Source organism: Eupeodes corollae, chromosome 3 (assembly GCF_945859685.1).
Source record: "Eupeodes corollae chromosome 3, idEupCoro1.1, whole genome shotgun sequence".
Taxonomy (NCBI): domain Eukaryota; kingdom Metazoa; phylum Arthropoda; class Insecta; order Diptera; family Syrphidae; genus Eupeodes; species Eupeodes corollae.
The window spans coordinates 49330923-49357318 of NC_079149.1; the positions used below are offsets into that span (position 1 = coordinate 49330923).

The 26396-nt window shown below is 30.0% G+C and overlaps 1 protein-coding gene across 5 annotated transcripts; it reads right to left on the bottom strand.

The window, feature by feature from the left end:
• Nucleotides 1-323: 323 nt before the first annotated feature.
• On the bottom strand, nucleotides 324-18922 carry LOC129949327 (glutaminase kidney isoform, mitochondrial). 5 transcript variants are annotated; one of them, XM_056060718.1, is made up of 12 exons: nucleotides 18446-18922; nucleotides 15068-15171; nucleotides 5814-5843; nucleotides 5247-5343; nucleotides 5042-5184; nucleotides 4704-4961; nucleotides 4506-4621; nucleotides 4176-4297; nucleotides 2234-2392; nucleotides 1597-1905; nucleotides 1094-1528; nucleotides 324-1027 (listed from the first exon to the last, which is right to left on the bottom strand). In XM_056060718.1, exons 1-12 carry the CDS (start codon nucleotides 18683-18685, stop codon nucleotides 938-940), a joined length of 2103 nt encoding a protein of 700 aa, XP_055916693.1. In that variant the 5' UTR covers nucleotides 18686-18922; the 3' UTR covers nucleotides 324-937. The 5 variants fall into 5 exon arrangements, with proteins under 5 accessions (XP_055916693.1, XP_055916694.1, XP_055916695.1 ...); XM_056060719.1 differs by lacking the exon at nucleotides 5814-5843 and having other exon boundaries at nucleotides 18446-18921; XM_056060720.1 differs by lacking the exons at nucleotides 5814-5843; nucleotides 15068-15171; nucleotides 18446-18922 and adding an exon at nucleotides 13502-13744.
• Nucleotides 18923-26396: the final 7474 nt, after the last annotated feature.

Here is a 26396-nt window from a genome sequence, read left to right on the forward strand (position 1 = left end):
CGTTAGTATTATTTATTAACGTATGTATATCTCCAGGATTCCTAGTTCGAAAGTTATCCTTATTTAAAACGTGTAAGTTAGTTTCCGAGAAAATCACATTTAAAAAGGGTCTTTCGATAATGAGATTAATTTTGAACAGATTAAGGTGTTTCAGTAGATGTCACTTTTGAATTGCAATCTTTTGACGAGTCCATCATTCTTGAACCCTACTAATTTTTTTAATAATACTCACATTCAATCTAACTCTTTTTCCTTTAAATTTAAAAAACTTATTTTTTTTTAAATAATCATTTAGTTTTATTCGGCATTTAAAAACAAAAAAAAAATGTCCCCATTATATTCTTGTTATAATTTAAAATACATGACGTAATTTGTATTTAAAAAGAATAATAATTAAGCTATAAAAAAGTTGCTCTTTTTTCATTCGCTTTTGAACTCTCGCAAAAAAATTAAAAAACATACCAGTACGAAGTAGTTTTTAAAAAATCTTAAATGTTTAACTTAGAAAAAGAAAATCACAGAATTAAAACGTAGTTTTGTTTTTACTATGAGTTTAAATGCCTACCAAAATATTTATACATTTAATTCAATTGTTTGATTATTATGAGCATCTTGAGTAATGCCTAAAAAATACCTAAATAAGTTTTGTAAAATTGACTGATTGCCTCCTACATACGAGTACATATAGTTATTATTGTCATATTTATTTAAGGTAGGCTGATTTTTGTAAGTATGCAAGGACCTTTACATTCAATAATTCAGATAAAATTTTCAAATCTTCTAAGACACAAACCTTCGTCAAAGAACACAGCACAATTTTCTTATATTTTTTGTTGTAAGCAATAAATACTTTTGTAATTTGTAATTTACAGAGGTGGTGTATTTGGGAGTGTGTACACTGTACAGTTTGGTGGAGTTATATAAGGGAGGTATCTTCTTAGAGACCAGGTTTAGTGTTGTCACTTCCGTTAGTTGGAACTGGACTTGCTGTTGAACTTCGATCATATTTATCAGGTTGCTCAATTTCCTGAAAGTCAAAAGCATATGCAGTTTTTTAGGAAAAACTTGTAACAAAAGTTTTTTTTATAAAAACCTGATCTGCGTCAGTATTGTTTTTGCAAATTGTAGATGGAACCTCTTCGCAACCAACTTTTTCAGCATATTCCTTCAAAAAGTCAACAATTTCTTGATGTCCAAAACATTCAGCCTCATCTATGGGATAGTTACCCCATCGATCTTTTGGATTATGAGGTACATGGCAATGCTCGAGCAGGAATTTAACACAGTCCAAGTGTCCCTCCGATGCGGCTAAATGCAAAGCTGTTCGTCCATCGTAATCAGCCAGAGTTATATCCATGCCGGATAGACGATGTCGGCGCAAAGCAGTCACATCCCCACTTGCCGCCGAAAAGAGAAGATTCACAATCGAGAGACCTTTGGTTTCGTAACGATGCTTACGTGGATCTTTTTTATTGGAAGCATGCTTAAGGTTGTCGTAGCGATGGAAATTAAAAGTGTTTACCAATTCCTGACAGAAGACAAAAAGTTGAGTTGTGATAAAATGTGTAGTATTTAAATTTCGAAATTTGAACTTACCTCACAAAATTGCACACTTCGGCAACTATTACCTAGCGCATCCAATGGTGGGGACCATGTGAATATACCCATAACATTCGGAATAACTAGCATCATACCACCGCACACACCGGATTTAGCTGGCAGACCAACTTTGAAGGCAAATTGACCAGAATAATCATAGGTACCACATGAGTGCATAATTGACAAGACATCACGAACAACTTCGGGCTGGAGAATTTTCTCTTCGGTCGTAGGGCAGATTCCACCATTTGCAAGGGTAGCTGCGATAACGGACATTACTTCGCAAGTTGCCTCCATGGAACAGCACTTTAAAGCAAAAAAATTAAATCATAATGACAGAGAGAATGTTTTTGAATTTGGCAACGCTGTTTTACTGTTTGACAGCAGACAAGTGTCGAATTTTTTTAATAATAAATAGGTTAGAATGAAAAGTGAATTGTGTTTCTATTTCAATCTCCTGCTTTGCCAATCTATTTGAGAAAAGTCTCATAGTTCTTAGATTGATCTACTCATGTAATTGATATATCAAAATGTATGACCATTTTTAATTTACAATAAGTGTCTTATGTAACAGGCGCTTAACGATTTTCAAGAGCTGCAAGTCACGTTTTGTACATATGTACAATGTACATACCTGAAAGTAGTAATCCATAACTTCTTTTAAGTTTGATTTAGCTGGAAAACAATTATTTTCACGCATATAAAATCCAAGTGCATAGTTTCTATCAGCAGCTTCTCGTTCAGACAGAAATACGGCATTATTGAATGTGATATTTTCATCACCCGCCATTTTCTGTAAAAAAAATAATGATAGTTTTAATTTTAGGAAATTTTATGTTAGAGCTGCATAGTAGCATAGTGTGTGATAAATGCAAATTTATTTATTACGTATTTGAGGGAATTTCAAAAAATTAAAAATTGCCCCCAAAGAAGATTTAAGTTGACTTTACAGCCTAAGTCAGTTCAAGTCAATTTGGGCGCATACAAAATTAATATTTTCTAGGGAGTGTTGACATATGATGTAAAAACATGCAACAGTTGCCATCTTAAAAAAAAATTGACAGCTGACACTTTGAAGTAAGTTAAATTTTAATGTTACACAGGACTCTTGCAAACACACCTTCGATATTAAAATTTGAATATTGTTTATTTTAAAAATATTGGACAGGGTCAGACGGCATAAAGAATTTAAATATAAGACAATTTTCTAACTAAAGGGCCTTGCACATGAGAGCGAACAACGAATGAATGAATGGACGAACAAACGTGATTTTACACATTTCAAAAAGTCAATTTCATAAAAAAAAAAACCATTTAAATTATAAGAAACCAATAGACACTATTTTAAGGATAATACAATTTGCATTTTGTTCTTTAAAACAGGAAAATTTTGTAAAAACAGTTTGATAGTAACGAATTGCAGTGTGTTTGCTACGAACTGTGAAAATCTATTCGCGTTCCACATACTTTCCACACTGCAACGAATAAATTGCTAGCGCACAACATAACCTCAACACAAAAGTATAAAAGATCATGGTTGAGAAAAATATTGAGAAAAGGGTAATTCAATTCGTCGCTGTCTGCGAATAGAAACAAAGGTCATGTGAATGAAAAGTCAAAATATGCTAACATCCACTGTTCGCAATTCGTAGTTCGTAGCTTATTTGCAAGATGCTAAGGCACTATTCACATGAGCACGACACACGACCAACGAATGAACGAATATTCGTCGATGTTGACATTTCTTTCACATAAGAATTTTTAATTCGTCGCAAATGAAGTTTGACAAGGAGCCACAGCCAAACACCATTCAACACCGAAACCAAAACGAGAATGATTTTTTTAGGTTAAGTACGCTCGATTATTTTATTCGTTGCTAGTGTGGATAATGTGGAACGCGAATAAAGTTTGACAGTTCGTATCAACTACAATTTTGTTTGCTACGAATAAATTTGTTTTCTTAAATTTATTAATATATGCTATAGAAAAGTAAAAGTATGTATCATAAATCAAATAGAAACTATATTGCTATCGTTTTGTTAAGAATTTGTGTGGAAATATGTCTTCAAACGTAAATAAACTCACATTTTGTAATTCATTCGTCGTTCGTTCGTTTGTCGCGCCCATACTACTTAAGTAACAAACTGGCCAGATGCCAAAAGAATTGCCTTCCAATTAAAGCAACTTTATTGGAAATTTGACTGGAAAGTTAGTCAAGCAAAATGTCTACTTTTTTCAAAATGTCAGCTGATCAGTTTTTTTCCATCCAACTGAATTTCATAACTGTGTTATCCATTTGTTTTTTGCCAAATTTTATTTGAAGTTGTGTGGTAAAAGAAATAATTAATACATTTTGGTTTGCAATACAATACACAACTTATGATGGATAATAATATGTTTTTGGCACTTTCCTTTGAAATTAAATTAATGGCATCGAAGATATTAATTTTCTGCCTTGGTCTTATTATGTTTCTAAAGAATGCATTTGACTCTTTCGATTGATAAATGTCAAAGTATCTAACTTAGACTAAACGCTAGAATCAACATAAAAGTATTGACAAAAGAAAATTATTTACCTTGAACCATTGCAAGGTGTAGTCGAATTTCTCAGCCATAGTCATCTCTGGTTTTACAAGGGTTTGCATCAATGAACATGTAATGATAGCCCCGGCATTTATCATAGGATTGTGTGGTTTATCTGTTTTAAATTCAAGAATACAAAAAAATGACAGTTATACAAAAACAAACATTAAAATTGGCAGCTGTCAAAACCAATTGATAATTTTGTTCTCTTAGTTCCCAAAAATTGGAAAGTTTTAAGAAAATAGCATAACTATAACATTGAGGTGAGAACTTTTCGGTAAAAACAACATTTCAGAATAAAAAATAATGTGTTCTGATCTTACTTTTTTGATCCAAAATAATTTCATTGAAATTTCTTCCACTTGGTTCCTGTCCAACATAATCATGCACAATTTTTGGACCCAGCTTTTCCAAAGCAATAGCATATGTAAGCGGTTTACTAAATTTAAAGAAAAAGAAGACCATTAATCAAAAAAATTAATTTTGAGTTTGTTCTGTTTTTCTTAAATATAATTATCTACCTGCAACTTTGAAGTGTAAATGGATCATCAACATCACCAATTGAATATCGTTGTCCGTCAATTGTGCAAATACTAACACCCCAAGATTCAGCACTGTAATGTGCCAATTGAGGAATATAATTTGCTACTTTGCCATTGGTATTAGTTTTGCACTTAAAATAAATCTCCTCGATATCCTTAACAAATCCGGTAAAATCTGGTATGATAAATTGTTGACGAAATGCTTTTGCAATTAGGACAATGTTTTGTGCGATGACACTGGAAACACGCCACAAAAATAAAAACATTATAAAAACTAATTTTATTTAAAAAAAAATATACTAATTAGAACTATTTACCCTTTAAAAGTTTCTCGATTAAGATTCTGTGTTTCGGCTGATGAACCAGACTCATAATTGGAGAGTTTATGTACTTTTTTTAAATTCTCCATGAGTTCTTTGATTCGGGGATCTGTCTTTCTAATACCAGTTGTTTTAAGGGCCTGAGATGTTCAATTAAATCAAAGAGTTGTATATAATCTTAAGGAAATATTAATTGACTTACCGCCAAAAATTTGCCCATTGATAATAAGTCGGTTTCTTCATTATAGAACATATCAAAAAGCACATCTTCGGCATTTTTTTGCTGTTGCTCTCGTTGGCTAACAATAATCAAAATAATATTTAATTTAATAAATTGAACATTAAAAATGTTGGCATTAGATATTTTCATTACAAATAACTAAAACAATTGCATACATGAAAAATCATTCAATAAAATATTCTAGGTAGAAAGATGAGAAACGTGCTCAAAATATTTGTCAATTGTTATAAATAATAACTATATTGTGTTACAAAATATTTGTTTTCAAATCAACTTATTTTACATTCTAAACATTAAAAAATATTAAATAATATTAAAATAGAAAAAATTACTGGATTGTTGGTTTAGTAAGAACAAAAAAAAATATTTACATTTAATGATTACTAATAAAAACAAAATATTTCAAAAACAATTTATGGGGTAGGAACACTAACAGTGGAAAAAACATTCTCTATTTAATGAAAACATCATTTATTAAAATGGTATAGTGTCTACACTGAAAACTATTTGATTGAAATTTTTACTCACGGTAACATTGACATAAATCTCTTCTGTGGGCTTGGAGAGAAAATGAAGCAAATATTTTGAACTTTTTTTCATACCTTCATTAGGAAAATAAATTGTTACTATATTTACTATTTTTGAATTAAAGGCCTACACTACATCATATTTTTACTTGGTAAAGAAAATTGAAAAAATTTCGGCACTCATTATACAAAACATGGTTGCCTCGTGGTAAAGTCGCAATCTTTTTCAACCAAAATAATATTATTCTCTGGAAGGAAAGAAGATAACCAGATATGTTCTTGTAACACTTTTCATATTGCGACAGAAACATCATATTACTTATGGATAATGCCTATTAAACTTGCGATGGCTTTTTAACTACGTCATGTGACTATCATTATACAGAGATAAAATTGGTAAGCTTTGACTGTCAAATAATTAGGGTTGCGTTGGTCGGTTCATTTAGGTTTATGTTGGTCGAAGTACATACATTACATGGGATTGTAACCGGTTCGATTTGTCGAATTGAAAATGTTTTCATTTCTCAACGTTTCAAGGTCTATAGAACCTAAATACAAAAGTTCTTACATAGATTTCCGTATATTATAAACCATCAGATATATCGACTTAAAATACATTTTATTATACAGTTAAGAACAACAAAGATGCCGAAAGGAATTTTAATAAAATTGAGTTCGCGTTTTTTTATATACATAGTTATTTCAAAAAAGTGAACAATTTGGTTGACCCCAAATATCTCCCGAACCAATAACTCTATCGACTTCAACTAAATTGTAATTCAATTTAATTCAATTCAAATATTCTTTTATTGTAATAAAAGCAATCATTATAAATTTACAAAAGATTTTATGAATTTTTAAGCAGTGGGTTAGCTGCCTGCTCGACTGGTAACTTTAAAATATTTAAGTATACAATTGAACGAATACATATGTATAATGGTATAAAATTAAAAAAAAGGAAAAAAGGTACATATGATTTGATTGTATAAATATTTGAATTATATGATTTATGTATATTCCGTTACTATAAGCATTCTGTAGTGGTAGCTAGCTCTGACAAATTTGACAAGGTTCGTCCAATCTGATCTATTTAAAATTTCAATCGTTTTCTTTACTGACAGTGATGGTTTACAAAAGCATACTCTCTACTTTGGTTAAAAATTGGACACACACTGATGAAATAAAAGCAATCTTTCTTAGCTCCCAAGTTACATAAATTGCAAAATTGGTCAAAGCTTCCGTTTTGTGGGTTTCCAATTAAGTGAAAAAGTTCGCGTCTTGATTTAAAAATTAGGTAAATATCTTTATAGGAGAGAGAATTTTGGAAGTAATTCTTGTCACACAACACAAGTTATAATTTAGCTGTCTATAGAGTAATCTGTTCTCCGATTGACGGGCATTTTCAATCATCTGATTTCGGTTAGATTCTTTAAATTTTTTGATTGATTTCGTAGAACTTCGTTTTCATCTGAACAATACTGTTGAGATTGATCTGTACAACGTCTCCACAGGAAGCAGTAATATTTTCTCATGTCCTTATCCACCAGTCTTTATTCCGAATTTCGTAGAGCATCATTATTTTACATAACCGAGTTTTCCGTAGACCAAACACTTTAATTAAATAATCAACCTGTAACTTTAGACTTAAATTTATATATTTATGTCTATTTTCTTTAAGACATTTCTTTGAAACTTTTCAATATCCTCGTATTCTTGCACACCCCATATTTTTTCACGACTGCATTGAAAGTATTATATTTTGTTAAAAGGTGTTTTGTGATCGTTAGAGAAAATCTTCTTCCAAGTAACATTATTTAGGCTTTGTGTAGTTTTTGCTTTTTCTACAAGGTGCTTGCTAGAATACAGGGTTGGATTTAGTAAAACTCCAAAATAATTGTATTTCTTCGATACTTCTAAACGACTCCCATTAAGTATCCCGGTGTTCCTAACTTTACTCCGAGTGGAACGCGAAAAGACCATTACTTTCGTTATGTCTGTGTTGATGACTAGACCCTACTTGACACAATCGTCCGTAAGACGATTTACCATCAATTGCAGGGTTTCTGCTGGAATGTGCGAAGCTATATCATTGATAAAAAGAGCAAATAAAAGAGCACTGAGTAGACATCGCTCCTTTACTTCAGTAAGTTATTTGAATGGTTTTGAATATGTTTTGCGATCCCTGACTGAAACTATACTATACTAAAAATATTTCTTTCTAAAGCCGGCTTGAACTTCTTTAAGAATGTTGTTTACATCCAGCCAATTTTCAAGCCTCTTTATGAGGACAACACAAAATATCTTCGCAATGACATTCATGAAGGATATGCCTCGGTACTTTTCAACTGCATTAAGATCAACCTTCTTATGAATCAGAAAAATTATCGATTTTTTAAAAGAGGACGGCATATCAGCATTACCAAAAATCTTATTAAAAAGTGTAAAATATTCGTAGGGTATCCCATCTTCACCTCGGGCTTTTCCGTCCTTGGCTCTTTGAAGAACGTGTTGGTGGTGGTGCGTTTTAAGATTTTATAGCAATTTGGTGGATTTTCTTGATAGCAATTTTGTCCAGGTGAGGTTTCGACGATTTTTCGTTTATCAGACATGTGACCTTAGATTTTAAGAGTTCTATTTATTTTATGCAGAAATATGCTTATTTTACCTTAATAGTGCCCGATGTAGTACCCCTAGCATGATGGTTAGTGCGTTGGACTGTCATGCAAGAGGTCTTGGGTTCGATCCCTGCCTGTGACACCTAAGGTTTTATTCACGGAAACTGCCTCTTGCGAGGAATTGACAAATTCTCCAAGAGTAATTCTTGTCATGTAAAAGTGCTTTCTCAAATTAGCCGTTCGGATTCGGCATATAAACTGTTGGTACCCTCCATCCCTGCAATTACTCGCACATAGGAATGGTTGAGAGTTGTTAGTCACTAGACCTAGTTGTGTCTCCTAATTTATTTTTTGTTGGCCGATTTTGGTAATATACTTTCTTTTTAAATCACTTAAGGCACTTTTTAAATTTAAAAAAATGTATATTAGGCTTTATTTTTAAATAGTTCTCAAGAGCGATATCTTAGTTCAACTTTAACACTAGCGTTGCCAGTCCATTAAAACGGGATAAAAAATTTGTATACATTCTAACAAAAATCAATTAAGAATTTTTGAAAAAATCGAGTTAATTTTTTTTTAACAAAAAGGAAAAACCTAAACAAAACTACTAAAAATTAGTGAAAATTGATTTTCAACTCGAAACAATTAAGATAAGGTCTTTTAACATTTAGATTTATACATATTTTTAGAAAGATCTCAGTTTTGTGTAGGTATACAAATTAAGAATCCTCAAAAAATATTACATAAAATTGGTTAAAACTGATGTTCGATTCGAATATCTCGAGACTAAATAAAGGTATTGACTTAAAAAATAATTGTATTGGGCATTATGAAAATTTTTGTTGTTAACGTAAGATAATGTTCTTAGAAAAGTAAATTTTTTTTTATAAAGAAAAAACTTTCAAAGAATGCTGCTAAACTTAATAAAAAATGGTTTTCGACTAAAAATTTCGGGAACTAAAAATTAAATTAATTTCATCATATGCAAAATATTGTTACTAACTATTAATTAGTTTTAATTAGAAAAATTCAAGTAACAACTTTTTTTTACAAAGGACGAAAACCTACAAAAATAATAAATAATTGATAAAACATGGTTTCGACTCATGTTTTAAAAGAACAAAGAAAGATATTGACTTCAAATCTTCTTATCTTTTACATAATTTTGTTATAAACTTTTCGGAAAACCTACAGACGGGAACGAGTGGGAATTTATTAGCATGGGTCGCATTCTAACTTTTTTTTTCATTTGAAATTATATCATAAACTTTTACAAATTAAATGCAAATTATTTTAAAGTCCATGCATTTATATGGCGACCCTCTTAGTAATTAGTAAAATAATTTAATTTTTAAGTTGTTTTGATTTTTTTGAGAGATTGCAAGAATCTTTTCACGCTAAATTCATCCCCTGCCCCATGCCCTCTTCTTGAATATAAAAAGTTTAAAATGTAAGTAAATGCTGTAATTCTATTTTTAGATTGTTAAAGAATGAAATTTCCTTATTTGCAATCAATCTCAAGCTAACAAATCACATAGATTTTCTGATAAATTACATAAAAACTCATCAGGGCTGGCCGAGTCATTTTCCGGAAAAGGAAGCAACTCCATGAATTCAAGTTCTGTGGGAAAAACCAACAGTAAAACTTAATGCGAACGCAAATGACTGCCCTTCCAAGAAAGTTTAACGTCACACATAAATGGAAGGTTGGTGGAATATGGGTGAATCGTACTCCAGTGGGCAAATTCAAAAGCCGAATGATTTATGAAAATATCTCTTTTGTCTCTCGAAATTTTTTTTAGAAATCTATTAAATTAAAGAACACTCATTAAGACATTTAAAAAAAAAGTAAGCTTACTTTGCAAACTGGCATTATATTTGATTCGGAGATTCAGACTTAGTAAATGAAAACGTTTATTTTGTATGAAAATATAAAATAAATTCACTTACTGAATTAAAAACAAGGTAATTTTAGGTAAATATGATAAAAAAAATAGATATCAGAACATAACAATGATATTGTCACTTGTCACAATTACTTTACGCAGGCCGAATTTGTTTTTTGGGACTGTCTTCTATAACAAATCACCTTAGCCGTTTCCAAGCCTGTATTATCTGTATGTATTTAGAGTACCTGACGATTGTGAAATGTCTGATTTCAAAGATTGACAAGGAATCGATAAACCTGAATTTCCCACAATTATTCTTGAGCAAGCTTTTTTACCATTTTTGTAGTAAATGTTAACAAATGCAATGTGTTGTTTAAGCGTGTATCATTCTCTTTTTAATATTTGAATAATACAGCTCAAACAATTGGATACATCGAATTCAAACACGGGAATTAAGGTTTTAAGCCGATTCACGTTCGGAGTTTTCTCTTATTTTTTAAGACGAAAAATAATAGTATTCCCTGTATAATTTGTTTGGGTAAAAACCGAAAATTCGAATTCCCTTAAAAACGAACTAATAGATTTTTATTAAATTTGATCTATTTTTCTTTTGCTTGACTTTGCTTCTTTCAACAAAAAAAATAAAATGCACGACTGGGTCGCACGAACGTGCTCCTGTCTGTTTAAAAAAGTACCTATATAAGATTTTAAAATATATACCTGTAAAATAATAAAATAAGTTTGTCTTCAAAGATATAAATGATATTTGATTTGTAAAAAAAAAAAAACCGCGCGATTCATCCCAAGGTACAACTCATCCCGGAAATGACAAATACTTGTAAGCATATTTAACGAAAACAATTCTTTGTGTATTCAACTATTTCGTTCAAAGCTTTTTCCTTTAGATAGCTTTATGCAGAAAGGTAGATAAAGACATGTTTATGATGATAGTGAAGGAATGTTTTTGGTAGGTAGAAGCATCTGTGGTAGAAGGTACCTACAACAATCCAATCCTTCTTTCCTACAAGTTTTCATTGCAAACATGGAGTTACGTACCAAGATATTAATTCTTCATAGATACTTTGAAAGAGATTGTTGATTAAACATATCGTATTCGTAAATCCGATGCAGTGGCGCTACACGGCCATCGTTGGTATTTACAATAGTTATAGTTATGAAAATACATAAATATGTACCAAATGCATTAATTTGGATAAAAGACAGGAATGTAATTAAAATTTGGTCAAAATAATTTACATTTAATATAATTTAAATAATTTAAAAAATAAATATTTTAAGATTCAAAATGAAAAAATGAAAAAAAAAACGCGCAAACCGAATCTGCTCAAAACCATAACTTCCAAGTTTGAACTTGTGGACAGACAGACAAAATAGATCGGACGGAAACGCGGGACCCACTTTTTTCGACTTCTCTAGCATCGTAATATCATATTTGATTAAAATCTTGAGTTCGAAATTTTGCACGAATGTACTAATATAAAATTTAAAAATTTTATTTGTATGTATAATGTATATATACAAAAAAGCTGGTACGATTTTCGAAAAAAAATGATTAAATATGTTTTTTTGTTTAATAAAATTGCAGGTACATTTTAAAATCTTAAAATATAAGAAATATTTTTAAACAGAATCTTTGGATATATAAGCAAGTTTGTGCGAAGAGATGTTCATTTTATTTTGAATACACATTAAACAATAACCTCATCAATTCATCACAGAACTAATTTCAACTGATATTATTTTTACTATGAAAATCAATCAAAAATAAATTTATTATGAGAAAAAAAAACATTACGTTATTATTGATGTAATCGTATTAACAATAGTTCCTCTTCTTTTCAAAGGAAGTCCTTGTAAAAGTTGTTCAATGATCAAAGCAGCATCACTACCCTCAAATGAATTTGATTTTTTAATATTTTTTGACGATTCGGTATCCATTACGAATTATATTTTTTCCTTTTGGAACACAAAATCACGGTGAATTGTTATCGAGATTGAAATCATTCAAGAAATTAAATATTTATATTATGAAACACTCAAGAATAATACGAATACCAGAGCGATTTTGGTCATCGAGCGAACAAATAGAATAAGAACTACATTATCTTAAAGATATTCGCATAGTTTGTAGTTTTTTTTTCTTTTAAGTTTATCACTTTACTTATAAACCTAAACAACACAGTGTTAGATGTTAATTTTGTTATCATGACTTGTTTTGATTTATTTTACGCGAGGTGCATTTTATCTTTAAAAATCAAGATGCAAATATAAAATTAAACTTGTTAATGTTTCTCTTGAATTCAAGAGCAATCAGTTTTTTATAGTGTTACCAGACAAACTAAAAACTAGGTTTCATATAGCCTTACAACAAATCACTTCACAATTCGTTTTGATAAGTATTTTTTGGCCTTAGTTGCAAATATTGTTGCCCGAAGTTTTGCTTCCTCACAAATTTACCTTCAAAATAAAGACTGACCAAAACTCAGAACAGAACTAAACAACACTCTATGAAAAATTAATTAAAAGACTTTAAACGATTAAACACTTTGAAAAAATCGAGCCAAAAAGTAAGTACATAATTCAAATTATGTTTTTATAAAAAATTACTTTATAATAGTTGAAATTGTTCTAACAATAGTTCCTCTTCTCTTTAATGTTAATCCTTGTAGAAGTTGTTCAATTATCAAGGCTGCATCACTACCCTCAAAAGAAATCGAATCAGATTTATTTCTTCCTTCGTCGGCACCCATGGCGTATATGTAATATGTTCCTCCTTTATTTTACCAGATGTAAGACAAACTTTGAATGCTAACACAACTTAAGTCGTTTACTAAATGAAACACTCCAAATTCTAACATCAGTTCTTATAAAAGATTAATCTTAGCTAAAAATGTAATATTATTAGCTAATATTTGTAATATTAGTAAATAATTCAAAATTTAAAAACAAATTAATACTATGCACCTGCACTATAGTATTTACTTAAAAAATAATAACTTAAAAACGTGTTAATTTTCTTGTCATGCACTGTTAAGAGGTGTGGATTTTATATTTTTAGAGTCGGTTACTTGGAAATTGTTTGCTTTAAATATCAATATAAAAACAATATTTTCACTTAAATTACAAAATTAAAAAAGTAACAATATAATAGTCCTTTGTTGTACCTAATAAAATTTGTTATGATTTTCACGAATTTATCTCGACGTTTTATTGAAATTCCTTGAAGAATTTCATTTAAACAAATATCATATTGATCTTCTTCAACATTTTGTTTTTCTAAATTCTTACTACTTTTATTGTTGTTAAAATTTATTAAAGATATTGAACTTTCCTCTTTAACAATATCACTCATTTTAATTTACAAACAAAATAAATTTATACAAAATGTCTGAACTATTAAATTTGAATATTCACACGCGAATGGTATTCATAATATTTTTGGTTAAATATTTACGAGTATTATTATAAATAATATAAAAATATAGAAAACGTTACATTGAAAAACACGTCGTACATATAGAAATATGTTTTCGAAAAAAAAAATTGGCAATTGCTAAAATATTCTACGCAACATTTCCCTGTGTTATTATTGTAATAACAAAATGATGGACAATACTATTTCGATATTTTTCAAAAATAAATAATTTTTCTTTATTTGTGGTAATTTCTAAGACTTACACTAATTGTAAGTGTTTATTTGTACAAACATGTGGCTATATTTTTGCATGACAAAAGACCTTTACAAAAATATAAATAATTTAACAATATTTTTGTTCAATACTAAAGACAAAAACAAAATGTTAACACCGAAAATGCAATGATAAACAAATTCACGTGTTAATTGATGTGTTTTTATTTATCAATGAAATAAATAAATGGCGTAGAAAAACAAACAAATATTAAGACTCTTGTTGACAATTAAGAAATTTCAGACGATTTTTGTAAATTAAATATAAATGTATCCTATATTCAAATCATCATACACGACCGTTTATGACTTTTCAAAATTGATTTTTTGAAGATTTTAATCAAGTTCTTTCTCCAAAATTTATTTTTTCAAGATTTTAATCAAGTTCTTGCTTCGACCTATATTAAGTAATTTAGTAAAGACTTTGTAATAAAAGACATTAAAAGTACCTCACTTCTCTTGTTATATTTACTAATAAATTACTTATGAATTCAAAATTAATTACTACTAAATGATCTATTTTAGAATATTCTTAAAATAGATTATATCTATTTGTTTATTGTGATCTTAACATATTTACATTTTCCCAAAGCTGACATTGGCTAATGATTTATGAACATATTCTCGTACACTTTGCAAATAATAAGTACTTGGTACATAGGTTTACCGCGTTCATGTTTAGTTTGAGTTTTGAGAAAACTATTATTTTGTTAATTTTATCAAATTCTTTAAAAATGTAAATTTTAAATTTACACCAGTTTCCTGGTGTAAATATATCTAAGGTCTTTTGTCCTAAGATGATATATTTATTTCCATTTGTTGCAAGGTAATGAATATTTTCTCTGGCTGAATTGATTGGCAAACAAATGATTGGGGAATGCGATCATTAGGGTAGATTTATTGAATATGATTTGTAATGATTGCATTCACAAAAGATTGTATTCTTTTAAAGGACTTCAAAGGTAGACTCATTCTTTATTTTGTTTCGCGAAACGTTTTATGGAACTGTTAAGGACAAATTTGAAAAAAAAAAATAACTTACGTCGTGTCCATGTTGTTACCAACCAAACAAGCATTTTGAGTATCATAAAAAAACAACTTTTTATAGTTTCTATTTACATAAGCAGATGACTTGGATTGATCTTCCTGAAAAATATAAATAATATTTAATTTTGTGATATTGATATAATAAAAATTGAAATAACTAATTATGTTATGAATTATCAATTGCAACAGAATTTCTTAGATTTTCTACACAGATTTAAAAAAAAAATTGCCACAGCATAATCACATTGAATGTTTTTTTTTAACTTTATGACCATTTTAACTAAAATAGTTTTGATAAGTAAAAGATTCAATTTATCTTAGACCAGAGGATACGTTTATAACGCGTTCTTATGTACATGATCCGAATAAACTCTAGCCGCTTTAAAGATTTCCACATAGTAAGTAGGTACACAATTGACTCCTTTTAGTCTTGACCAAAACTGTTTTTCATCAACAAGCTTTGTATGATAAGCATTGGATTTTTAAACATTTGTATGATTTTGAAGTAAGTATTTTATTATTTGGTCCCTTTTTTAATGTATTTACATTACCGCGAAAGATCAATTTATGAAGGATGACATTAAGTAAGGCATTTTTTTATAAAAGAGAAGATCTTTAAAATCATATTTCAAATAGTATTAGTTCTTCGTTTGTCAGAAATTTGAAAGAGCGGATGATGTCGTATGACCTGTCATCATCGTAGTGCTAGTGATGTACACTTTTTTTTGCCGAAGATTAACGATCATGACTCAGACGATATTTGGTTTCAACTAGAAGGGACAGCAAGCCCAATATGGCTTTATTATTTTCTAATGAAAAGATCATACTAACTGATTTTTATATGTGGCTGCTCGGAGACCATGAGTGTAAAGCATTTAGAACCAACAATATACAAATGATAATGGTCGAGATACCGCATAAATTGACAATTCCAAAATACCACTTTTAGCAAAGTCCCCCTTCCTCGTTTAGCCACTGTTTTACTTTTTTAAAACGTTATTTCCTAAACTTGTTGAAAACTAGCAAATTTTAAATAAGTATCATGCTTACATCCGAAATATGGAAATACAATCATAGATTACACTAGCCGTGTTTTGTTGTAAAATCTATCAATAGTATAGTAGGATCTTAAACGAATAACAAAAACAATAACCGCAGTATGAATACTACCGATAAAAGTTAAAGTAGAATCTTGCTACGGATGGGTGTTTGACATTTGTAAGTCTCGAGTGGATCTTAAGTGATTTCGTTCTCAAATGTTGGTACGATTGATATTGCATTTGTATCTCGACCGATGGCTGTTTTCATTGAGTGGTTGTGCATTTGGGATCATGTGTTTTCCATTGGGGAAAAAATCAATCTGTTACTGTTGATATTATTTAGTTTTGTTAATGAAAATAACAAAGGTTTATCTCAGTTTAGATTAAATAAATATTTTTGGTACTTCCACCGCACAAAAAGATTTAAAACTGATTAAGTTTGGCAGCACTTTCTAGTGTGCAAGTGAGATATTTTGATTCCTGCTAAACAATGAAGAACTGAATACTTCAACAACATATAAGAATATTTATACACAAACATGCAAATAAACAGACACAGGGTTTTCGTCCCAAATTTAGACTCGACTCCGATCCCCGACCGGAATCGAGGCGAATTAAGCTCATTTCAACTCGATTTTTATTTTATTTTTTGAATTTTTTGATAAATATTCATTTGTATCAACTTTCAAATATAAAAACCGGACTACTGCGGATCTCACTGTACTACACCAAAAAAACACGGCTACTGGTGAAAAAGAATTAAGTTTTTTTCAGCTGCACAAACAAAACAAAACTTTTTCAAATGATGTAGATATGTTCTGAATTCCCTTACGTTTTTAATAATTAGTTTTATAATTAACTATTAGTGTTAAGTCCGAATCCAAAATCCGAATTAGGCTAATGTAATCATTCTTAGGATTACCCGCTTTCAACATTATTTTTATATTTTTTTTAATATACATACATATTACCAAAAACTTGATGTGAAGACCTTAATGTTCATTTATGGCAGCTGAAGACTTACAACTGAAAAATTTTAAACGGGAGTAAGAGGTCTTGGGTTTAATCCCTTTCTGTGCCATTTTTTTGAACGGAAACTGTCTCTTGCGAGGAATTGAAAAATCCGCCAAGAGTAATTCATGTCAGTGCATTCACAAATTAGGCGTTCGGGTTCGGCTTAAAAAATTGTACGTCTCCATTCATGAGAACATTACGCACACACAGGAATGGTTGAGATTTGAAAGTCACTAGGCTCTAGTTCTCAACGGACTATTGCGCCACCAAATTAATTTTTGTTTAAGTAAAAGATAGTTTATTTGAAAAATCACCACGTCTTCATATGGATTGAACTCGGATTCACACTTAAGCTATCAGAAACCTTAAACCTGTTTTTTCTTTTTGGCGAGCGTTATTTTAAGGAGGAAAAGACAGGTAATTAGAGGCTAGTTTCAAAACCTAACGTTTTTCACTTCTTTGCTCGTTGCTATGTTAAACAAATTTTTGTTTAAAGAAAGTGACTTAATTTAAATAATTTTCCTCAAAAAAAGAACATTCCTTACATTTTTCATGGGAAACTTAATACTTGTTTTTGAAAAACGAGACTTGCATGAAGCATTTTCTTAGAAAACTAACATTAAAATCTCTTCGGAAAACAGTGATGATCCTTTTCTTTTTAAAAAATACTGCTCAATCCGTCAGGTTTGTATGCAAAAACTTTCCTAATAAAGTGTAATATGGTTATATATTTTTTTATTCTATAGTCACACGTCATACTATGGGTTCAAAACTTAACCGCAAATTCATTGAGTGCCTCACTATAAGTGACCTGATGGGTGATTTACTAAATTACGTGAATTTGTTTGCTATGGTAACCTAATATAGTCGCCGTGTTGGCGCCAACAACCACCGCCACCATTGTCGCACCGGCTTTTCTGCCGGTTTAGGTACACACGTGGCTTAGCCAACCCTATTTTTATTGACTTTTGGATTTTTGGTAAAATGAGCCTAAACAAATATCTAGAAAAACCAAGGCTAATCCTAAAAAAAATGTTAACATTACGACTTTCTTTTAATTCTTTCGCAAACAAAACCGCTGATTTCAGCTTAAAATGCAAACATTGAATATAATCTGAACTGGCAATCAGTTTATTTTGAATGAAATCGATAATTCAAAACCCCTTCACAATTTCCCATTGTATATTGTGTCCCTCAGATGTACCATTTTTTTAAAGAATGCCTAATCAAAAACTCTATATAATCATCTACCCACAAGTATTAGGTTTTACCACCTCCTTTTCTTTTCGACGTTCATAACTATGTACAGCCTTACATACCTTGTTTTTTGAAGTATCTCCGAACAATCTCGTAACTTGAATTCCTGTTGCTGATTGTGATTTTTCTGCTAACTTTCGATGCAGGATAATATCTTTTTCTTTGGATGAAGTTGCACTTGAGCTGATCCATTTCTTATCATAGATTCGTAATGAATTCTTCGTTTTCGACCCATTGCACAAAGTTAAACAGGGATAGGTGTTTCGTAGCAAAAATAATCTCATAATACAATTGTTGTTCATTTTATTTATGAATATTATTTGATATTTTCTTTTTAATTAATTTGCGACAGGTTTGACAGAGTTTTTAAGAAAAATATAAATATCTCCGTCAATATTATGGAAAATTTATTATGTAACTTAAATTAACAAGTAGGTGAGAATTTGACAGAACTTTTAAACTTCCTGGAAAGTAGATGTTTTTAAAGTTTTCACTGATTGATTGATTTATTATGTGGCTTTGTGACAAAAATGGACAGTTAGAAATATGTATCTATGATGTATGTACAATTAAATTTTATTATATTACTTCAAACTTTGAACAAACACCTTCCGACTGTCACTTCAGACAGTACCTAACTACAAATTGATGATTTCAAATGCTGAAGTGAGTTTAAGAACCTTGGATTTCCGTGGTCATCACGCACACGCATATACCGCAAGGGCTTTTTTATTCTCCTTTGGGGGTGGTTAACGAATGTGCTTACAAGACGAAAAAAGGGAATGTAGGTAGTAATAATTGCCAGATAGAAGAAAAAAGAAAAAAGCTAAAAGGCAATTTTTTCAACTTCTTGACTGACTTTAAACATACAAATTTAATAAAAGTTCTAATCCTTTTCACTAAATTTCTTTGGTTTTGTGTGAGTTTAAGATTAAAGTGGTGTCAACTTTATTATACCTCGGCCATATTATGCATCCGAATTGACAGAACCTTGCAGTTCCTGAACAGCAGTTCAAATGGTATAGAGATTTAGAGTAAAGGAACAGAACTTAACTGTTCTTGGAGTTTATTTTGTTCGATGTTTTAAGCTATGATTTTGTAATCAACATAATAAGTAAATCTCCGGAGCTCAAGTATTAGATCCCACATATAGATCCAATCTTTAATAAGGATTTTTTAATAGTCCCTAGACTAGGGTCGATTTATGAGTACCTTTTGGTAAGAAGTTTAAGCTGTGCATAGTTGAAGAAAAAACTCGGAAATTACATTTTTATATTCTTAAATCAAGAGTCTGGCAATATTTGTATTTTAAACCATGAATATAGGTATTTATATCTGTTACAAAGCACATAGAAAGATGACGTACCTTATGACAGATAGCTTCACAGCTGATTTTAAATACCTTAAAAAGCCTAAGAATGGCATTTTCAATACCTGTTCAGCGTTCATATGAAAAGCTCTTATTTTTGTATTGTATTAGTGTATACAAATTGGGGGCACGTCTTTTGGAAACACGCGGTCATCTATGACGTTTAGGAGGAGAAATATTATAGGACATGCGCTCCATTTACATTCACACGTCATTTTCCATTCCATCTTCTGTCAAAAATTTAAAGAGCTTATGCAGACTTATGTGGCTTTGAGCGTTGAGCGTGTAGTTTTACGTGGTACTATTAACACTTTCTTAATGACTAAAGCACAATTGCAATTCCCACTCACAAGTGCTTTGGGGCGAAGGGCAAATAGAAAAGTGTATAATTTGTTTAATAAGGTATTATGTTTGTAAAAAATGAATATGAATATTAATGTTCTTTCAAGGGTTGGTTATTTTGTATTGTTAATTTTCTCTTATCATATTTTCTTTATTAAAGTGCTTAAACGCTTTCAACCATGTCTTACCATAAGATTACAAATAATCAATTTCGTACTTTTGCTATAAAACAATACAAAATGCTGAATGCATACAATTTTGTTTATATAAAAAGTTATTAGATTAAGATTTATATTACTTTTAAGACATATTTTTTTAATTAAAAATGCTTGATAGTAAATGTGCCAGCAATACCATTTAAAGCACAAGAAAATTGCTTAATGTTAGCAAAAATGATTTAAATTTAAACTCAAAATAATAATGTTTAACTTAACGAAGGAAATTGTAATAAAAACGAATTGGTTTGTGCATTTGATAAAATAAGCTTTATAAATGGAATTTATATTCAATCCAAACTTAAAAGCTGTACTTAAATCTTATCTTGTATTCTTCCATATTAAATGCACTTCGTATATTGATGGTTTTAAATGATTAAATTCAGATTTCCTTTTTAAAAATCGATTTATTTTCTTGGCGTATGGAACACAATTGGATCTGTTTTATTGTTTGTCATTGTATTTGTACAACTTCATGTACGTGCTATGGAGTGCGATAGAACTGTCAAATTCAGCTTAACTTTTTTAATTGTACAAGTATTGGTGCACAGAGGGATACATCTGCCAAAAATATAGATCTGTAGATTAAATTAAAAATAAATCAATTTATTTTGCCCAATGCAAAAAGAGAAGAAATTTGTGTTTTGACAGATCTAGATCAAGTATTCAATTTATTTATTTTGCCCATGGTAAACTCCATAATGCTATTGATCACTAAATGTTTAAAAATGTAGTTTTGTTAAATAGATTTTTAGTCGAAAAATTGTGTTACCAATTTTAGTAGCATTTCTTAGATGTTTACAAATTGGATGAATGAAATTAATTTGAGAGATATCAAAAACAGAAAATCAATTTTTACCAAATTTGCGTACTATTTCTTTTAGATTTAATTTTTAAGGAAAAAAAGGAGGATACTTATAAAAAATCTACTGAATATCGAAAACATTATTTTCTGTGAAATAAAAATAGTTTGACGACAAGATTTTTAATTTTTGAAAAGCTATTTGAGTCGGAAGTAAATTTTTAACAAGTTTTAATATTGTTCTATTGTTACATTTTTATTTTTTGTAAAAATCCTGTCAATTCGATTTTTCTCAAAATGTTTGCGAATGTTAAAAACAATATTTCTTATAAGCTAAAATTTATTGGAAGCCATAATCTTTAAGTTTTGAAAAGATATTTGAGTTGAAAATCAATTTTTACCAACTTTAGTTAAATTTTCTTTTATGTTTTTATTTTTTGAAAAAAAACTGTCAATTTGATTTTCCTTAAAATTTAACTAGATGGTAAAAACTAGATTTTTCGTTGCACAACATTGTTTTGGAGATAAAATCATTTTGTATTTGTAAAATTTTTGAGGTGATATTTTTTTAAGATTTTTTGATTTATAAAAAAAACAGATAATTGAATTTTTTCAAAACATATACTTGTTTGGTATCACGTTACAATATATTTTATAAAATTTAATTCAAGTCATTAGCATTTTTGGTTCGTAAGAAATTTAGGGTAAACCAAAATGTTCACCTATTTTTAAACTGCTATGGTAAAAAAACGGCCCACGTAATTTTCGGTATAACATAATTTATTTGAAGTCGATATCTCTTCTAGTTCTTGAGCTATGGACAACGAAAAAAGCGTAGCGAACGTACGGACATACGGACATACGGACAAACGGACATACGGACGTACGTACACACGCACACACAAACATCTTTCTAAATATCTTTTATTTCGACTCTAGGGACCTTGAAACGTCGAGAAATGTCAAAATTTTCAATTTGACAAATCGGTTCCATTACAATAACTTCCTATGGGAAGTTAAGTTTTCTTATGGGAATACAATTAAGATATATTTTTTTAGTTTTTTTTGGATAGATACAATACACTGTAATGTTTTACAACATTTTTATCCAAAACTATTTACTGTACGAAAAAAGTGTCACAATACAGCTTTCTATACTATCTAAAATTCGTTGCTCCAATGCAAGGCGAGAGGACTTTTTAGGAAGAGTTCAGATCTATAAATGAAGAAGTTAATGAAATTAAAAAACAATATTTTATTCAAATGGGTTTTGGTTTTGGGATAGATTTTTATAAACTTTTTCTAAGGCTCATACAAATTTAAACACTAGTCTTCAATATGTAAAATAAAAAAACATTAATGCAGCTGACAATTTTGACAGCTTAACATAATGATTCTGCCTAAGGTTCCGATTTTACTAAGAAAAATATTGAAAGGGAAATTTGTATTCTCTGTAAGCTCGTTCAAAGTAAATACGATCTTATATTTAAAATACTTTTTGCATCGCCCATTGTTTTGAGCCACTTTTTTATACTACAATTTGCTGCCGTCAAACTCTTTATTGATAATTTGCAATGCCTTAAACATATTAAAATGTTGGTTTGTATATTTTACTTCAATAGCAGCGTTCAATCTCAGGCAGAAAAGGTATTTGGATCCTTTTTTTTTTGTTTACCTTTTTTTATGTTTTTCAATAAGGTTTAAGATTAATTGTTTAGACATTTTACTTTAGAGCTTTTTGATAAATTTGTTTATCACAGTTTTAGCTAATTTTAGACTCTTTTTAAGTTCACTAATAAAAAAGAAATCCTAAAAAATTATCGGAATTTAATTCAGTGCTCACTAATTAGGTACTAATTCATACAGCCATGTCATTGATAATTTGAAATATTAATTTAGGAATTTTAAGGCTGTCTGAAAAGAAAAAAATTAATCAATTCAGAGAAAAGAAATTAACTATCTCACAACCCACAAAAAACATTGATATAAATAATATATTTTTAAATGAGCGCAATTTGCAATGCACACATCTTACATTTCATAGACCACCTTGAGTTACGCTAGTTTTATCTCAAATTTCCGCCCATAGCCACATCGTATAATGTGCAGCACAAGTATGTTTCTTTGCCTTAGCTCTTGCCTTGATAGATCTAGGGCCAGTGGATTAAATTTCATCCGCAAAGATACTACCTACGCTACATAATTTCTGACTACTGTATTTTTACAACCACAACTTTTAGGTTCATGGTTGAAATGATGGACTCATCATGCATGCAAATCACTATAAAATCAGCTATCCCAAGTTCTTAATCTTCAGTAGCAGGTTTCAATCCAATCGCAGCAGCAACTTATCTTTGGATTACCATCTCTAACATCTTTCTACCCTATCTACACTTAAAAAAAGGAATACTTTTACTTAAACATTTCAAAATGAACTTCGTCAAAATTTTCTTTGTTTTCGCAATGATGTTGTGCAGTGCAATTAATTTTGCCACTGCTGAACCAGCTGGAATCTTATCTAGACGTCCAGCTGTTTTGGTGTCTCGTCCTGTTTTAGTTGGACGTTCTCCACTATTGGTCAAGAGACCAGGATTACTCATCTAAAATCCAGCTGGAACACCTGCATAACCTTCTGACGGCTACTCACTCTGACACTCTTTTTGGACTCTATATTACTATAATAATAATTTCTTTTAATTAACTATTTTATTTAATTTTTCTAAGTATCACGTTGTGTTCAATTAAATATTATTTATTTTCTTTAAGAATTTTATTTTTATTCGGTTTGATATTATTGAATCTTGTTATTGTCCTGTTTCAAAAAAAAATAAAAGCCGCTGTTTTATTGACTATATAGAATTTAATGTTGTGTGTAATTACCTGAAAACTACTGAAGAGAATTTCATAATATGAATCGGAAATTCACCCCTTTTTCAATTGGGCGGCACAAATTCGTTAACAAATGGACGATCCATAATATAATTAAAGATTTCACCTAAAAATTTGTTAGTAATTTAACGACATTTACCAAAAAGTGGATTATTGTCAAAAACAATTAACATTTTTGTTTCAAACAATTTGGAATTTGGAAAAACTCTTGTAATGCTTTAAATAATTTTCATAAAATTTGTTTCTAAGAAAAAGAGCAAATATTCAGTTTCTTAAAAAGAAACCTTGAATAAAAGATCGTCAATTTTATATTAAGTTGCCTTGCAATTCCTGAAACTCGCCTTCAATTAGGTCAAATTTTTTAGCGTATATAAATAGTAAAATTTGAGGTGATTTTTACTTGCGACGTAGTTGCCATAAATATTTTGACGTGAAAACCAATCCAAAGGAGTTCTGGAGAAGCGTTCTATGGACAGATGAAAGCTCCTTTGAGCATAACTTATTAAAAAATAAACTTTTTGTAAGATTGCCAAAAGTAGTTGTGCAAAAAAAGGACGTGAGCCACGGTGGAGGCTCTGTCATTTTCTGGGGACGAGTTGCTTAAAATGGACTAGTTGACTTGGTTCCTATCACCGGCTCTATGAACAAAAGCCAATATGTTAGTACCCTTAATGATAATGCCTTTCTATCCGGGGATATGCTTATTGGCGAATCATTCTTCCTCCAACAGGACAAAGCCCCATGCCACAAAGCCCGGCTGGTAATGAATTTTTTGAAGGATGTTGGTGTTACTACTTTAGACTGGCCACCTCAAAGTCCAGATTTAAATATTATAGAAAACGTCTGGTCTCTTTTGAAACGCAAAAGAACAGTTTCTATAAACCCGAGAAGAGACAATTGCTGAGGTAATTTCCCTTTGGAAAGAGATATCTCCAGATATTCTTCAAAATTTAGTGGATTCAGTACCGAGACGACTTGAAAATGTTATTGAAGCCAAAGGAGGTTATACATTTTACTAAATTCTTCATCTTTAAATATTAAAATGTAAAAAATATTTTGAATAGACTTTTTGAAAGACATTAGCAAGTTTTATCGACCCAGTCGTGCATTATATTTTTTTCAAAATTAATTTTCTGTTGAATACAAAAACTTTTAAGATCTTAAAAAATTAAAAAAATTACTTTTTGAAATACTTCTAGAACTGAGATTTAAACACGAATTTCAATAATATATGTAAATGTCCCAAAAACAGAATAAGTGACACTTTTTTTAAACTAATGGCTAATTGAAAAACATAGTGAACGTCTATATGTTAAGGGTGTGAACCCCCCCCTAAATAAAAAGGCCCTTAGATTTAGAAACATAAAGCGAGTACGCAATGTTCTATTAAGCTCCGTTACATTTCGTCCTAGTTTTTGATTCCAATCACTTTATGTTTTTTTTAATTAAGTTGGTGTACCTGTCAAATTAAATAAGAGAGAATTAATAGCTCTGTTCGCGTACTTTCTGCACTCAAATTCGTAAAAAGAGATATTTTAAAGAAGATATACAATTCTCTCACAAAAAGACAACACTACTAACTAAAGTAAGCTAACGGGAAAACAACACATTTTTCCCACAACTTTACTGTCAACAAAAATATGAATTCTTAAACATCATGGTTTCATTTCGTGTTTAGAATTTTTTTATTTTTTTGTAAATAAATTAAAACAACATGAACTTCAAGCAACATCATGCTGGCCCATTGTTTTTTTTAATGAAAAAAACTTGATTAAATTGAAACTAGATGCAATCTTGGTGCTGTTCTTTGGGAAAAGATTTTTTAATTTTATTAGTGACAGCAAAAGCGAGCAATTTATTATATTTTCTTTGAAGTTCTATCAAAATTTACACTTTTCACAAATCAGCCCGAAGAAATTTCTTAGGCTAAAATTCGTAGGTTGGGGAAATATTTACTCTCGTGAGCGCTCTCTTTTATGAAAAACTATGACATTTTTGAGTACGCGAACAGGATTTAGTTAAATTTCGTAATTTTTCGTAAAATTAGGCTGTTTTAGGAAGGTATGCGAACGGACCTAATGTTAACATTTTAAAGAAAACTGTCACATTCAACTAAAATTCAATAATTAAATCATAAACCAAATTCATCAATTTGGCAGGTGACAAGATGATATTGGACGGGTTTAGATTACATACATGAGAAGTCAAAAGTATTTTTTGAACGCAATTTTTGACAAAGCAATTATTTAATTTTTTAAGTGTCATAAACTTCAAACTCAGAACTTTACTTACTTCTACCTTCAGTTAAGCCTGCAAAAACTACTAACAAAATTACTGTCAAAACTTGTATTTTAAAGAAATGTTACTTCTTTCTTTTCCAATTTGCCGAGAAACCC